Below are 15803 nucleotides of genomic sequence, written 5' to 3'. Positions count from 1 at the left end.
CAGAGGTGAATTTTCTTTATTATTTTTATAGGAAGAAAAAAAGTACTGTGACATGGCATATCTTCATTTAAAATCCACATTCATCTCAAGTTGGGAATCAAGTGCAGCCTGTAATCGAGGAAACAAACCAGCATTAATATTAATAATAATTTCCCACATATTGGCCATGTTTAAATCATATATTGGGAGACTCACCAATTCTCTTTTTGCCTCTTCGATTTTCACTTGCGCCAGAAAAGGGCTCTGTCAGGTTGCAAAAAGGGAAAACTTAAAGCCAAATTCAGAAACTTAAACTTTTATATCAAAGTAAAAATTACAAACATAAACTAAATTTCTCAGAAGATCAGGCAGGAAATTTGAAGGCACTTTTGGTTAGAGATGAGTGAGACTGAAAGTCTGCAACAAACAGAAAACAAACATACTGGGCTCAGATCCATGTAAGGCTCCAGTTTCTTTTTCAGGGGTATTATTTCATTTTTCAGCGCATTGATTTCCTGCAGAGAGAAAAAGAAGATGACAAGTTTTGAAGCCTCAAAGCAGACAGTGTAGGGTTCTTATTTCCATGGAGATGACTGGGATGCATTTGGAAAGCTGAAATACCTCAGAGAGCTGCACAACAGCCTGGTGGGTAATTGACTTGTCCATGTTCCTGGATAAAAGCTGGGCCTGTAGGGTTTTTCAGAGCAGAAGAAAGTAAGAAAAAATAGCAAGCTAAGTCATGTGAAGAAGATCCGTCCCTTCTTATGGTGATATGTTAAGCAGCAAGTATAAGAAGGGACCACAGCATCACCTCTGTATTCTAAACCTGAGGTACAACATGATACTAGCAAAATATGGCCATATCACAAGACTAAATGTAGTTTTTTGGCATAAGTTTTCACATCTTTGAGGCATACTTTCTGTGGTTATATTATTTAACTATAAATGAACTCATCAGCTTTTTACTATACAGTGGTTCCTACAAATAACAAGTAAAACCCTACAGTTTGTATATTTTTTACCTTCTTTTTTTTTATGTTTTTAATGTTAATTGGCAACAAAGCAGTAACATGAGTCGATAGAATAATAAATTATTTTAGAGAGGCTGAGTTTTGTAGTGGTAAAGATGGAGGGTCGCCACTGTGTGACAGACTGGGAGTGCAAACACAGTTTAAACATGTTTTCAGCATCTTGCAAATCTGACTAAAAAGTGGGGAAAAAATGTGGATATGGCAAACGGATGAATGAATAAATGTTTTACAGTCTAAATATAGTTTTTTTTATTTTCTTTGGCATATTATCATACTGAAGGTCCCATTTGCAGACCTACTCACTAAAAACATTCATTTCTGAGCCTCCAAATAAGCTGGAAACATGAGATAAAAGAAAGAGTAAACTTGCGGCTTTTGTTGTAATTTAATGACTCCGGCCTTCTATTTATAAATAACTCAATCAAACTTCTTTTTTTTCCAAAATCTTTTTAGACATCCTTATCTCTGGGTTAAAGAAGGCAGGAATAGGAGCAAGAAAATGCCATTCAGACTACATACAAACAAGATGTATTTATTCTAACATTTGACAAGTTATCTTTGTATAATAAAGAGTAAAAAAAACTTTTGCATATTTTTTTACATTTTCCGGTGAGGTAGACAATGTGCTACCACTAGTTTTTTTCTCTACCTTTTTGAACCAGCTTATATTTTTATTGTAATATACATTTATTACATACATCTTAATGAGCTCTTTACTAGGCCTGGGTATCGTCACTAATTTCCTGAATTGATTCGATTCACAACAGCCCATTTTATTTCGATTAAATCTGATTCAATATCGATTAATTTACAGTTAATTATGTAACACCACCTATTTTTCTTGAATATTAAATACATTGTCATAACTTTTTTTTTAACACTGAGTGCATTTAATTCACAATCAAAATCAGTTATCTGGGAGTAATCAGATTACTGTAATAATCTGATCTGACACATCTACATTCAATTCTGAAGTACCATAACAACACAGTGTTTCCCCAGATTCAGAGCCAGAAATGCTGTGATGGGTATTCTATTCTACACTCTATTCTACAGTCGTTTAGCAGATGCTTTTATCCAAATAAACTTACATTTGAGAGTAAGAACAACACAAGCATGAATTCAAACAAGATGGGACATCATAGTTAGGGGATAGTCAGACTGCTTTGAGTCCAGTTGGACCCAGGTGCTGTCATGTAGTGCTAGAGGCAGTGCATATAATATATATATATATATACATATATATATATTTTTTTTTTTTTTAAGTTTTTTTTTTTTAATTCATTTTGTTTAAATACAAGATCACGATTATTAAAAATAAAAAAAGAGTAAAAAGGGTAAAAAGAAAAGAACAAAAGGACAAAAAAACAGCCCAACACGACAGAAAAAAAATAAAACTTTTTAAACCGTTTCATTCAGTGGAGCTGCTCTAAATATTCTTAAAGCTCAGATAATGTGTTAATGCTAATAAAACCTACAACGAATATTGGGTCCATTTAAAGCCGTAATATGACTAAAAAATTCATTTAATGATGTAGCTTTAGCTTGTTCAGCTATATCGTTGCCGTGGCGATATCGTCGTAACACTGGAGCAGGAGAAATATGCCATCTGCTTCTCACTGGAGCAAGATGCTTCCGTCTTCAGCTGCCTGAGAGGATTTAGAAAACTCATATTTTTGTCTGATTTTCAGCTGGTTGACGTGTTTTCCGATGCATGCACTCTGTCCTCTAACGGAAACCTGTATGTGCACACGTGTCTGTGTGTACTCACTGTTGTGGACACAAAGAGCAAACTACAGTATGACACGCCGTCATGTAAATAAGATAAATAGCATCAAACTGTTTACTGTTTGATTAAAGGATGAAGTGTAAACCTATTCTAGAGGAAATATGACTAATTGACCATATCGGATTTACTTTAAACTACATGAGTGATGACATCACTTCCTGTTGTTGAATGTGACTGCGCCCGTTAGCATTAGCTGCTAATATGAGAGTCTGTGGTCTTAGCATTAGTTGCAAATGTGAGCGTTAATACGCTGCAAAAGACTTTATAGGTGAATGTAGTCCACACAGGTGAATAAAAACATCTGAATTTGACATTATCTTGGCAAGAGCAGCTGATTTTGGATGGAGGAAACACAGGAAAACAGATGTGTGTATATATGCTAAGATTTCGCAAGTCTCGGTAACTCACACGAGAGTAGGATCACGTTACCGGAAATGAGGACATATACATATATATTAAAAAACAAAATCGAGCTGCTAATTTTATGAATCAATATTGGATTTATTTTATTTGAATCGATTAAAATCGATAAATCAATTTTTTTAAAACCCAATCTTACTCTTTACATCTTCTATTATTTCCACCACAACATACCTCTGATTTTTCCCGTCTGTTACTGAGCTCTCGAGCCTTTGCTGTCACAAAATCCATGTTGAGCAGCCTCTCCTCTACTTTAGCACTCTCCACCGCTTGAGATTTGACTGTTTTGTCAGTATCCCTATCGATCAAGAAAATCAATTACACATATGGCAGCAAATATTTGTTTCTGTTGTCCATCGTTTTGTCACATAAATGATACAGAGCAAGTGACAGTATTTAATAAAATGATTACAAATCATGATTAATATCTCCATGCCCTTTTCTTACTCTTGTAAGTTTCCTCGGAGCACCAGAGTGGCACTAAGTCTCTTTCTGAGGGCCCTGAGTTCCCTCTCAATTCTTCTGTTCGACTTCTCAGCTTCCAGAAGATCATTGGTGAGGTTATTGACTGCTGGCATAAAGCTATGCAAGACATTAAAACTAATGTTCAGGGTACCAGGATACATTACAAATGAAAAAATGTAAAAACAAAAAAAGAATACAAGACAGTAACAGAATGAGAGTGTACCTTCCCAGTGCCGTGTCTCTCACTCCTAGGACCATAGCGTTGTCCACTAAAGCAGACACATAGTCTCCAGCCGGTTTGGACAAGCTTGCACAAGACAGGCCAACACCTTGTAGGAGGACATCCTGGAGATGAGCAGCTAGGTGAAGAGAGGACAGGTTAGTTTAGTAAAATCCATCCATCCATTTTCTGCCGCTTATCCAGAGTCGGGTCGTGGGGGCAGCTGCCTAAGCAGGGAAACCAGACTCCCCTCTTCCCGACCACATTCACCAGCTCATCTAAAGGGATCCTGAGGCGTTCCCAGACCAGCTGAGAGATGTAGTCCATCCAGCATGTCCTGGGTCTGCCCCAGGGCCTCTTTCTGGTGGGACATGCCCGGAACACCTCACCAGGGAGGCGTCCAGAAGGCATCCTAACCAGATGCCCGAGCCACCTCATCTGGCTCCACTGGATGTGGAGGAGCAGCGACTCTACTCTGAGCCCCTCCCGGATCACCGAGCTTCTCACCCTATCTCTAAGGGAGAGCCCGGCCACCCTGCGGAGAAAACTCATTTCGGCCGCTTGTATTCGCAGTCTTGTTCTTTCGGTCTCTACCCACAGCTCGTAACCATAGGTGAGGGTAGGTAGGGTAGATCGACCGGTAAATCGAGAGCTTTGCCTTTTGGCTCAGCTCTTTCTTCACCACGACAGACCGATGCAGAGTCTGCATCACTGCAGACGCCGCACCGATCCGCCTGTCGATCTCCCGCTCCATCCTTACCTCACTCGTGAACAAGACCCTGAAATACGTGAACTCCTCCACTTGGGGCAGGACCCTATTGCAGACCCAGCGAGAGCACTCCACCCTTTTCCGGCTGATGACCATGGTCTCGGACTTGGAGGTGCTGATTCTCATCCCAGCCTCTTCACACTTGGCTGCGAATCGCTCCAGTAAGAGCTGAAGATCACGGCTCGATGAAGCCAACAGAACCACATCATCCGCAAAGAGCACAGACCCAATCCTGAGGCCACCAAACTGGATCCCCTCAACACCTCAGCTGCGCCTAGAAATTCTGTTCATAAAAGTTATGAACAGAATTGTGACAAAGGGCAGCCTTGGTGGAGTCCAACCTGCACTGGAAACGATTCTGATTTACTGCCGGCAATGCGGATCAAGCTCTGACACCGGTCGTACAGGGACCGGACAGCTCATACAAGCGAGTCTGGCACTCCATACTCCCGGAGTACCCCCCACAGGAGTCCCCGGGGGACACGATCGAATGCCTTCTCCAAGTCCACAAAGCACATGTAGATTGGTTGAGCAAACTCCCATGCCCCCACAAAGACCCTGAAGAGGGTGTAGAGCTGGTCCACTGTTTCACGACTGGGACGAAAACCACACTGCTCCTCAATCTGAGGTTCGACTATCCGATGGACCCTCCTCTCCAACACCCCTGAACAGACTTTACTGGGGAGGCTGAGGAGTGTGATCCCCCTGTAGTTGGAGCACACCCTCCGGTCCCCCTTTTTGAAGAGGGGAACCACCACCCCAGTCTGCCAGTCCAGGGGGACTGTCCCCGATGTCCACGCAATGCTGCAAAGGCGTGTCAGCCAAGACAGCCCTACAGCATCCAGAGCCTTAAGGAACTCTGGGCGGACCTAATCCACTGAGGAGCTTTTTAATCACCTCAGCGACCTTAGCCCCAGAGATGGGGGAGCCAACACCAGCTACCCCAGACTCTGCTTCCTCATCGGAAGACTTGTTGGTGGGATTGAGATGGTCTTCGAAGTATTCCCTCCACTGCCTCACAACGTCCTGAGTCGAGGTCAGCAGGCCCCCATCCCCACTGTACACAGTGATCATACTGAATTTAAGTGATCAGCACTGCTTTCCCCTCCTGAGCCGCCGGATGGTGGACCAGTTTAGTACAATGATTTAGATCATTTGTAATTGAGAAAATATTGGTAATTGACAGATAATGACTCAATACTGACAAAGAAATTATCATTAAAGGTTGAGCTCAACTTGGTCTAATTTGTTTTAGTAAAGATTATTAACACCATTCTACTAATTGGGTGGTTACTGACATCTGGGAATGTGGTAGTGTTACCAAAATTACAAAAGGCAAAACGAGTAATGAAACACAGTAAGTTTTATTGAGATATAGATTTAAAATGAAGATTCTCGTTTTTATTTGAAGATATTTACATCCATATTGAGGAAATGATTTGAAATTTATGATGTAGCCTGGAGAGTGTTGCTCATTTGAGTGCAGTAGAGGAAATTTTTACTTACAGTGGGAAGTCTATCTACATAAACCAGTTGTCTTCTGTGGACATTTAGACATGTCCAAGTTGCTAAACTCACTTTCAAGTTATTTTCTTTGTACATTTTCCAACTGTACCAAACTGTTGATTTGGTTACTTACAGTATTTGTACTGTTTCTCTGACAGTTTATTTTATTTTGTTAAACAGCCTGAGAGTGGTGGTTTTACTTCATTAGAAGCTCTTTAAGTGACCTCACTGCAAAATGTGACCACAATATACATTAAAAAACTTCATTTACTTCTTGTTATAAAAACGTCATTTGAACACGTTTTAGTAAACTCCCTGATTAATAACTAAAAAGAATCTAAATAATTCAACGTCACTCTCTATTGGTGCTTGACTGCAGGTATCTTCATGTGTGCATAAATTACAACAAAATGTTTAACCACTTGCCTCTCACTCAATTGCTCTCAATACATTCTGCATTATTACCTTTCTGTCCCTCTGCTCTCTGTTAGGTACTCACCCTCAGCCTGATACTCTGATGCTTTCTGCTTGAGGTCTTCTATGAGAAGAGTGGTGTCACTGCAGCGAGAGTCACTGGATATGGCCAGCTGGTACAGTATATCCACGGTCCTGGTGTTGACCTCAAACTGTGGTGCCGGCTGATCGCCAAACACTGTGCTGAGCCAGTTGTTTACCTGGAGAAGCGACATAAAAAGATGTAAACAACTGTGCACGCTACATTCAATAATGTTAACAAAACACAGAATATTACCTTTTTAATCTTTTCACACATTATTGCTGACGAGGCAGAAAAATCACAAAAAAGACGGCCACCTTGAAATGTTTTGTTTTAGCAGCCCAAAAGAAAGCTGTTTCGCGCCACCCATAACCATCCTAATAACTTCCGGGTTTTGAGCCAATAAGAGGTGAGTGGGAATAAACCGACCACATTTGAATGAAAAATATTATACCACTTAAAAATACACGAGAAGTCTCAGGAATTGATACAAACATCTGATTTACTGATCAAGTTATTGTACCAAAAAAAAAAAAAAGAAAAAAAAGAACTCAGGATCAGTCAAGTTTACCCAGCTCACGTTTCCGCTTGGGTCACAAAGATGAAAATTCAGTTGAGATATTCTCGGTGAACATAGGTAAAAGCAAGGAAAAGCCTGATGAAGAAACAAACTTAAACTAATAAGAATGTTTGCTAATATTTCATAAAGTTTCTGCAGATGTCCTTACAATGAAATATAGCCCCCTGAAATGGAAAGGGTTTTTCTGAGACTACACATCCTTAAACCACAGAAACATGACTTAAATGTCCTTGTATTTGAAACTATATATCTTATAGATAGTTAATTTTACATCAGTTAAAAGTATTATTTATTTATTTGTTTGTTTGTTTATTTGTTTGTTTATTTTCTATCTGGGCACTTTGAGTTCCATTTTAGTTATTACATCTCTTTGTGGTTATTTTTAATTATATTGTCCTTTAATTTACTCCCAGTATTAAAACTTTCTTTGTACTGCATCTTTGTCACTTTGTATCTCATGTTGCCATTATTTATCCCCTTCTGGTTAATTTTTATTGTTAACAGTTTGTCTAATTTTGCTATTTTAACTCGTTATGTGTTGGTATTGCTTTGTTATATTTCATTGCTTCATTGGTCCCTTTTGTTATATTCAGTTATAATCAAATAAACTGACATATTTAAAGCTAAAGATATAAAATAAAAAAGATTTTAAATTAAATTTCGCAGAAAAAGACGAAGGCGGAAGTACACAAAACTACCCATCTCGTCTCGTCGGGACGCTTCACCCACCCGCCTAAGTTCAAAACTAGCCTTGTCTGTAAGCAAGCGGACAACCAAACAGAAGTAAAAATGGCGACAGTTAAAAAGTTGAGCAGACATCGACTAGAAAATCAAACGTTTGAAAGGGCTAGCGTCGACTCATCCACTGTTGAAGAAAAGTTATTCGGCAAAACCGTGCAGGAAGAGGAGGAGGATGACGACAAAGACGATCCCGTGGTTTTTATTTGTGTGAAATGCAGGTTACCCGTTGGAGATTCCTTGTCCTGGGATGGATGTGAAAACGACCAGAATCAAATAAGATTGAAGCGTGAGTGTCGATGTTAAGATTATTGTCTTTTGTATTACGGGTAAAAGTTGAATATTTAGTATGGATAGCGAAATTTTAACGAAAACCTCGCCAGGCGTCTGATGGCAGGATCAGTTGAAGCTCATGTAGTGCTGTGTCTAGTGAACAGAGATGCACCAAGCAGCTCATATGTTTGTGTCATTTGGGGCTTAGGTGTAACTGAAAACGTCGTGGTTGGAAAGGAGAATCGCCTGTTTGAAGTGGACAAACGATCTGTATGGTAAGAAGGTGTCTAGTCTACAATACGTTGTTCAGTATCAATGCAACGATGTAAAAGTGTTCTGTTTACATTTTGTCCTTCTCAGAACTTAAGATAAATAAAGGTACAGATGCAGTATTAGCTAAATCTTAATAAAAGTAAATTGTGCTGATAGTGTCATAGGTGTGCACCATCTCAATCTTAATGTTAAGAACTAGTCATAGACAATGACAAGCATTGATACATACTTATAATCTACAACAATGTGCTATTTTAAACTCCTTTTCAGCTCTCCTGTTATGTTGCTTTACTCAGTATACTTTGTCAAGACCAGATAACCAAAACTAGCAAACAGCTTATTGGTACTTTGTTATATACTGAATGTGTGTTTGAGTTCTTCTTCTTGAATTTCTCAATCCACAGTCTGGTTGTGGACCTGATCTGCCGAGGCTGCCGCACCGTGCTTGGGATGGTGTACACGTCCACCCCCAAGAACCTGGACCACAAGAGGTTTACATTTTGTCTCAGTGTAGCTGAAGTCGACAGGTACGTTGATTACAGGACATGTTGCTTTATGTAATATACCGTTGTTCAGTCACAGGAGTCTAAACATTGTGATCAGTTTTAGAGCAACAACCTGACTGTTTTGTGACAGAAACATTAACCTGTGCAGTGATGTTACTATGCTGTTTGTTGTACAATAAAAACAAGTTATCATAAATAGTTTAGGTCTTATCTTAGAAGAGGAAGGGGCATATTTGATATTTTTTGTTCATTGAAAAGATGGACTTTCATTTATGAAACTCTGTAAAACAGATCTTTCCTAATTTCTTTTTTTAATCGCCTCCGTGTAATCTCACAATCAACTGAATAAAAAGTGGGGTTTTGTTGTGTTAAAAGTACCCCGCTTTCACACAAGATTATTGGCTTAAATGTTATTAAAACCAGCAAGTTAGGACACTCCGAAAATATAAATAAAAAATGCAATGCAGTTTTGCAAATCATTTGAGCCATATATTTAACATAAAATATCACAAACATAATAAACATTGAAACTGAATTGATGTCTTTAACATTATATCTTGATTTTGAATTTGATGGCAACACCATATTTCGAAAGAGTCAATACCATTTACTACTGTGTTATGTCACCTCTTCAAAAATGCTTTTGTATCTGTGCGGGAAGTGATGTATTAGGTTTTTTTTTGTTATTTATTTATTTCTCAAAGCCCCACTTCTAAACTTTTTTAAGAGACTTTCTCAGTGAGGTGCCTCCTAACAACGGCTAATTTGGCATCCATCTTGCATTTTGTCTCATCTTTGAAATCTCTCTAGCCAGTAAAAATCAGTCAGATGTTGACTTGTCTTATGTCTTGCTCTGTTCCTGTCTCTTTCTTTCCCTTGTCCTTCTCTGCACGACCCCTTAGACCTACAGTGTTAACATAAACCAGAACATAATAGCACAATTAAACATAAGTGAGTACTGTCATTTAGATTTATACCAGCTAACGCAACAGTACGAGAACATGAACTCCCATGATTCTTAGCGGCTGCCTTCACTTAAGAAGGAAGCCTCCATTATTAGCTATTGCTCACTTGGGGTAAATTTAAATAAAATAAAATGATACTTTATTAATCAACTGAGGTGAAATTATGAAGTTTTTTTTTAAGTAAGGAGCAGCAACTTTTCCAAGTCAGCTTGAGTTAACTGTGATCAACCTCTTGGTCTCAGTAGGATAACTTACACCTGGCTTGACTTAGTCGCTCCTCTTCGACTTGACTCGGTGTTTGTTAAGCCAGGATGCTCTGACAAAGCTTGGTCGTGCCCTGCTAGTTTCTCTTACCCTGGATAACTGAATTCTACTTTAGTGAAACAGGCCCCAGATCACAAAAGGCCATGTAGGAAACATGTAAGGACAAAGACCTTAAAAGTCTGTTTTTAAATCATTTTTAAATTAAATGTATACTTTATTAATCCCAGAGGGAAAATGGCTAAATATTGGGTTATATTGGTGATAAAATCTACAAAGTCTTTTTGGTTTTACATTAACTAATTTGTATTTCTGGTAAACTCTTAACCCACAGTCATTTACAGAAGGGTACCCAACATTTTCTGTACTTATAAGGGAGTCTGTCTCTGGGAAGCTTTTCAGTTTACTCTTGAGTTTCCAATTAGTGGTTGGAAGGTGATACTCTGTTTTTATTTTTGTATTATTCTTAAAATATTAAACAGCTTGTCCTGTCTTGTTTCCCCACCTTGTGTTTTTTTTTTTTTTTTTTTTTTTTACTTGTTGGCAAGAAATCAACCAATTCTTTTTTTTGGTTTGAGTAGATGTTTTTAATGTTAGAGCGCTTCATTTATTAAAAATCGATGCATTCTCTATATTTTTTCATGACTTTATTAGAAAAAAAAGTTAATTAAACATTTAAAATAATGATCAGTGTTAAGATTTCTTGAAAGTGGGTAAATAAGCGGTTTGTCAACAAACATAAACCATTGAAAGCCAAACCCTGTTTGCTCTAAACACAATGAAACTGAGATGTGCTGATCTGAATCCAATAATTAAGCTGTAAAGATTAAACAAAAGTAAATTAAAAAAAAACAACAAAAACAGCGTTATAGACTTCACACAGACAGGTATGCTACACAGTGTTTTACCAGTTTTCCTGGCAAACTAATATTTTTGTGCTGTCAATCTTTTCCAGCTATGTGCTGGGCTCTGCAGGCCAGATGTTGTCAGCAGAGGGCGCCAATGAGCAGCTAGTCACACTGGAGTACAGAAGCCTTGTTGAGCATGAGCTGACAGAGGTAAATTACTACTGCTGCTGTTCTTTGTTTGCTTTCTCCAATGTTTCTCACTAAGAGGTAACATGTTTTCAAGTAACATAAGTAGACGGTCTGCTTCTAAACTCAATTCAAATTATAGCCATTTGTGTATTTCAAATATTGGTTGAATTTTTTTTTTATTTTTTAAATTTTATCATTGTGTCAAAATTAAGAATAATATGTGAAACGAGAAAGCAGAGCTACAAAATATGCCAGTTTTAGAAGTATTTGCTGTACTCTTTTTTTCCTGGCATTTCTTTGTCATTTCTTCAGGACGAGTCTTTGATTGGTTATAAATGCACAGGTTGTACTACAGTGAGGATGACATCAGCTTAGTTCCAGCAAAACGTTGATGCTGTGGCGAACAGACTCCTAAATCAGACATTACCTCATCTGTCCATCCATGTCATCTTGTGCACATAGTTTCATTTTCTGAGTTATTTTCATTATAACTGAAATAAATAAGTACTTCATATTTTCTTTAATAGCATTCAAGTCTATTACAGTTTACAGTTACTTGTATAATTAAACTGTGAATTTCGTTTTTGTTTTGGTGTCATACTAGTATATTGTGTTTTTTGTACCCAAATTTTCAACAAGGGCAGTTAACTGATTTTCTAAAAACTGATGCCAAATCACCCTTTGTTTAAGAAATACCTACATGTCCACAAAATGGCCAGTAGGTGGTGCTGGTGTGCAGGAGCACCTGCCAGCCCTCCCACACTCTTGGACTGGGGACAATGGATGTGATGGGGAGCATGTTGAGGAATCTTTGTTGGAGGGAAAACATGTTTTCATCATGCCTTTGTTGTTAAAGCTCAATGTGCAAATGGTATTTTGTTTTATTTGGTTTACTTCATCATAATTTTCTTCTCTTGTGCATTTGACAATTGGCTCCTACTGTGTGGGGAGATTTTATCTGAGATGGAGTAAATAATGGAAAACAGGTTATACTTGTCTTAAAACAAAATGAAAAAAGTATGAACAACATTAAGATCTGCTTTTTGGACTTGGTGGAGCGTTAAATTAAAACCTGGCAGTAACTTGAATGACTTCCAAGTAAAGTTTTAATTTCTGTGCCACGATAACTGAAGAGAAAAACAAAACTTAAGTCCCTCTAACTCAATGAATCCTACTTTAACTGTGGTGGTTGTCTTCATGTGTCACTCAAACAAACAAATGCATAAGGGCAGTGTCTGATGAAATGAAAAATGCTTGTACTGTCTTGTTAAAATGTGGGTTACTACTTAAATCCAGTCTGCCATTGACTCTATAGTGTCTGTCTGAGCAGACTGATTATTAATCTATGACTGCACATCACTTCTATTAATTTTAGGAGATTTATGGATTTTATAGGCTCATTGGAACAGGATTATTAAGGTTTTTCAGCAATCGAGGAATCTTGTTCCAAGTAAATCATTAAAGCTCCTTAGGATGTTCTGTTACATTACTTATAACAAAATTTAAGTTAACATTTCCATACTTAAGTGGGTTAAAAAAATAAATTAATTAAAAAAACTTACACTGATATAGGGAGGTAGCAAGTTTGGTATCCTTTGGTGCTCTGTAGGATAGTTCCATAGCAACAAGCATCAAACAGAAAGCCAGTTTATTGTTTGAATAAGGTCCAGTTATTAACGTTGGGCTCTTTTGTTTGGTGCTAATTCTGTTTGAAACATTTAAATTCTTTACATTTATTATGAGTGTTAAAGTAAGCTTTTTTTTACACTAAAACGGTTGAAAAAAGTAGAGGTAAGGAGAGAAAAGTTGTTAATTCTCATCTTTGCTTTGTAAAATGAAGGAAAAAAAGTAATGACATTCTTTAAGTAATGACTTTATGGTATTAATAACGAAGGTGTAGTTATTTGCGTCTCCTCTGAAAGTGTGACCATCACGTGTTCAGCAGTCTTTGTCCTCTGTACTATATGTGATGATGATGATGATGATGATGATGCTCGTCGCCTCTGCTGACAAAGTTAATGTATTCTGTCTGTCTGTCTGTCTGACTTGCACACTTGTTTGGGTTTTTAATCTATTCTGCACTCACTGACCTGTCTCCCCAATCCACCCTCTTACCCCACCCCATATCCATCCATCCCTGACTACCTCAACTGAGTTTTCTTATTCTTTCTCACTGGCTCCTTTCTCCAATTAACTTTACTCCTCCTCCTATCTCTCTTCTTCACTGCTTCCTGCTGCTCTGTTCATTTCCCACCTGTCCATTCATTTCCTCCCTGTTGTGACTATTTCCATCTTTACTCTTTACTTATTTCTCTGCGATTCGGTTTATGCTGTTTCTTCTTCCAATCATGTATATTTTAAAACCTCCCCTTTCTCTCCCACCTTGACCCCCCTGACCTTTTTTCAGATGAAAATGCTGGTCATGTCCATGGCACAGAGGTTGGAAGAGATCGAAGCTGGCCTTCAGGAAGGATTTGATGAGGTGTGACAGTGATGGACATTAGGATGTTAGCAAGAAGATTTCATTCCAAACTCTTAACCTTGAACTTTTACATGATGTTTTCTGCTGTGAAGTTTCATTTCAGCCACATGCCTTCAATAGCACATTTTGTCCTAGCCTCACCTTGATCCAAGCACCCACACCCCCTCACACACACACATACACTCCCAGCATCCTCTCTGCTTTGTCCTGATTACCACTGGTGAAACAAAGACTGCCTGCACTTGTAATCAATCATGTTGCCAGCTCGGCTCCCGCGACTCGTGGCACCATCGTCTCTGCGGTCTCGGTGCAGAATGAATTCGCGGCATGAGCAGAATGTTTATTTGTGCAGGGTTTCATCAGGAAGGCTGCTCACTCAGCACAATGCTGTATTGATCTTAGCACTTGAGACCACACACACTTTTTCTTTGTTCTTTTTCTCAAGTGTGTGGCCTTTGAGGCAGACAGGATTGCTGGATATACCTTTTCAGTTTTTTTGTTGAAACCAGAATTGATGAAAATGCAACATTCAAATATATAATCTACAGATTTATCACTTGAGAAATTACTTTGAACATAAACTCTTTATTTTTTGTAGGTTTAGCAGCATTTCCCATGTTATCCACTCATTTGTAGTTATTGGATTGATTCATTGTTACTTTATTTTTGTGTTCTGTCATTTTCTCAGTGTTTTCTGTAATAAAGTCTTTCTAAACTGAAGAGATATGTATGTGTATGTCAGTGTTCTCAGTTTGACATGACAGATTAAAGAAATTTAAACTGGATAATCTTTTTAAATATTTATTTCTCAATTGCTCTAAGATCTGCTGTGTTTGCAAGGAGATTTTTCTTCTTGGATATAAGGGTTGAACTTCAAGTTTCTTAAGGGTTGACATTAATGCCTGTTTGTTTGTTTGTTTGTTACTTTGTTTGTTTACAAGCTGACCTCAAATGTGCATAGCAACACTTTCTAAAGTGGCAAGAAGGCAGCACCATGCTGTACCGCTTGCCCTCCCTCACCCACGAGGTTTCATCAGCTTCACAGAACAACAACAGTTACGAGCGGCCAACCAGCACGCTGTATCCAAGGGCAGGTTGCGATGGCAACTGAGAGCACGTGCTATGCTGAGTGCCTGTTACCATCCCGTCATCGTGTTCACAGGCGAAGGAACAGCCAGCCAGCTCGCTGGCCAGCATGCCTGTCAATAGATATTATCCCCCCCCGACTCATGCACAGACACATAAGGGAGGAGTCCTGAATGAACAACACCCCCCCACCACCACCCCTTTAACTCTAATCTCTGATGTTTTTCTCCCTCTTTGACTCCACCCATCTCTTTCTCCTTTCCTCTCTCTCCAGTTATCCCCACCCTCAGCTGTTGGTGGCGGTGGTGGGGGAGTCAAAACAACAACAAACAAACCGCGTGGTTGTTGTTGTTTGTGCTGATGCTTTGTAGATGTAGGCGGCCAGCTGTTGTTTCAGGACGAGGTGTCTGCATCCAACCTGCAGGTCTGGTGACGTAAGCCAGCCGGCCAGTTAACTGTCCACAAGTGTGCTGGTATATCCTGCAGTAGACTCATGCTGAGGAATATTTCCCAGTTTGTTTGTTGTTGCATTCAGCTAAATAAAAACCAAAGCCTGAAAGTGATGTTGGAAGTCAGCATCTCTGTGACTCACCAAATAGCCCCAGAGCTCATTGAGCAGTTTTATATATAGACATGGTGTTGCTGGATGCGTTGCACTTTTGAGTGCAATTATTGCACCGGTTTCACCTCATTCACCCCTTATGTCTCAACCAATCACTGCCACCCAAACCACCACTAACACAGAAACACACACGCGCGCATCAGTCAGTACTTGTACGCACATTCGACAAGCACTCGGGGACAAAGGATGAATAATGCAGAGGTAGTGTCTGAGCGAAAGTCGCCTCCCCTCTTCCCCCCCTCCTTTTCACCTACCCTAAGCAATAAGGAAGCAATGTTGCCATGGAGGCAATGAAGCTCTGGCAC

At 39.0% G+C, this 15803-nt stretch overlaps 2 protein-coding genes across 2 annotated transcripts; one reads left to right on the top strand and one right to left on the bottom strand.

The window, feature by feature from the left end:
* Positions 1 to 7071, bottom strand: haus1 (HAUS augmin-like complex, subunit 1). Its single transcript, XM_042007651.1, has 9 exons — positions 6931 to 7071; positions 6679 to 6853; positions 3908 to 4043; positions 3667 to 3801; positions 3394 to 3517; positions 601 to 666; positions 423 to 494; positions 196 to 243; positions 1 to 108 (listed from the first exon to the last, which is right to left on the bottom strand). Exons 1-9 carry the CDS (start codon positions 6949 to 6951, stop codon positions 64 to 66), a joined length of 822 nt encoding a protein of 273 aa, XP_041863585.1. The 5' UTR covers positions 6952 to 7071; the 3' UTR covers positions 1 to 63.
* An 895-nt stretch (positions 7072 to 7966) lies between these two features.
* Positions 7967 to 14510, top strand: mis18a (MIS18 kinetochore protein A). Its single transcript, XM_042007497.1, has 5 exons — positions 7967 to 8282; positions 8475 to 8541; positions 8944 to 9066; positions 11227 to 11329; positions 13716 to 14510. The coding sequence occupies exons 1-5, from the start codon at positions 8045 to 8047 to the stop codon at positions 13794 to 13796; spliced, it is 612 nt and encodes a 203-aa protein (XP_041863431.1). The 5' UTR covers positions 7967 to 8044; the 3' UTR covers positions 13797 to 14510.
* The last annotated feature ends 1293 nt before the right edge of the window (positions 14511 to 15803 follow it).

Source organism: Melanotaenia boesemani, chromosome 15, assembly GCF_017639745.1.
Source record: "Melanotaenia boesemani isolate fMelBoe1 chromosome 15, fMelBoe1.pri, whole genome shotgun sequence".
NCBI lineage: Eukaryota > Metazoa > Chordata > Actinopteri > Atheriniformes > Melanotaeniidae > Melanotaenia > Melanotaenia boesemani.
This window is presented reverse-complemented; position numbering and strand designations above follow the sequence as displayed.

Excerpts from the sequence above, each read along its gene's own strand:
- haus1 (XM_042007651.1), bottom strand. The coding sequence starts at position 6,951 with ATGTGTGAAAAGATTAAAAAG. Across the intron at positions 6,854-6,930 it reads TGTGTGAAAAGATTAAAAAG|GTAAACAACTGGCTCAGCAC; the intron begins GTAATATTCTGT and ends TCGCTTCTCCAG. Across the intron at positions 3,802-3,907 it reads AGAGACACGGCACTGGGAAG|CTTTATGCCAGCAGTCAATA; the intron begins GTACACTCTCAT and ends TGTCTTGCATAG.
- mis18a (XM_042007497.1), top strand. The coding sequence starts at position 8,045 with ATGGCGACAGTTAAAAAGTTGAGCAGACATCGACTAGAAAATCAAACG. Across the intron at positions 8,542-8,943 it reads GTGGACAAACGATCTGTATG|TCTGGTTGTGGACCTGATCT; the intron begins GTAAGAAGGTGT and ends CTCAATCCACAG. Across the intron at positions 11,330-13,715 it reads TTGAGCATGAGCTGACAGAG|ATGAAAATGCTGGTCATGTC; the intron begins GTAAATTACTAC and ends ACCTTTTTTCAG.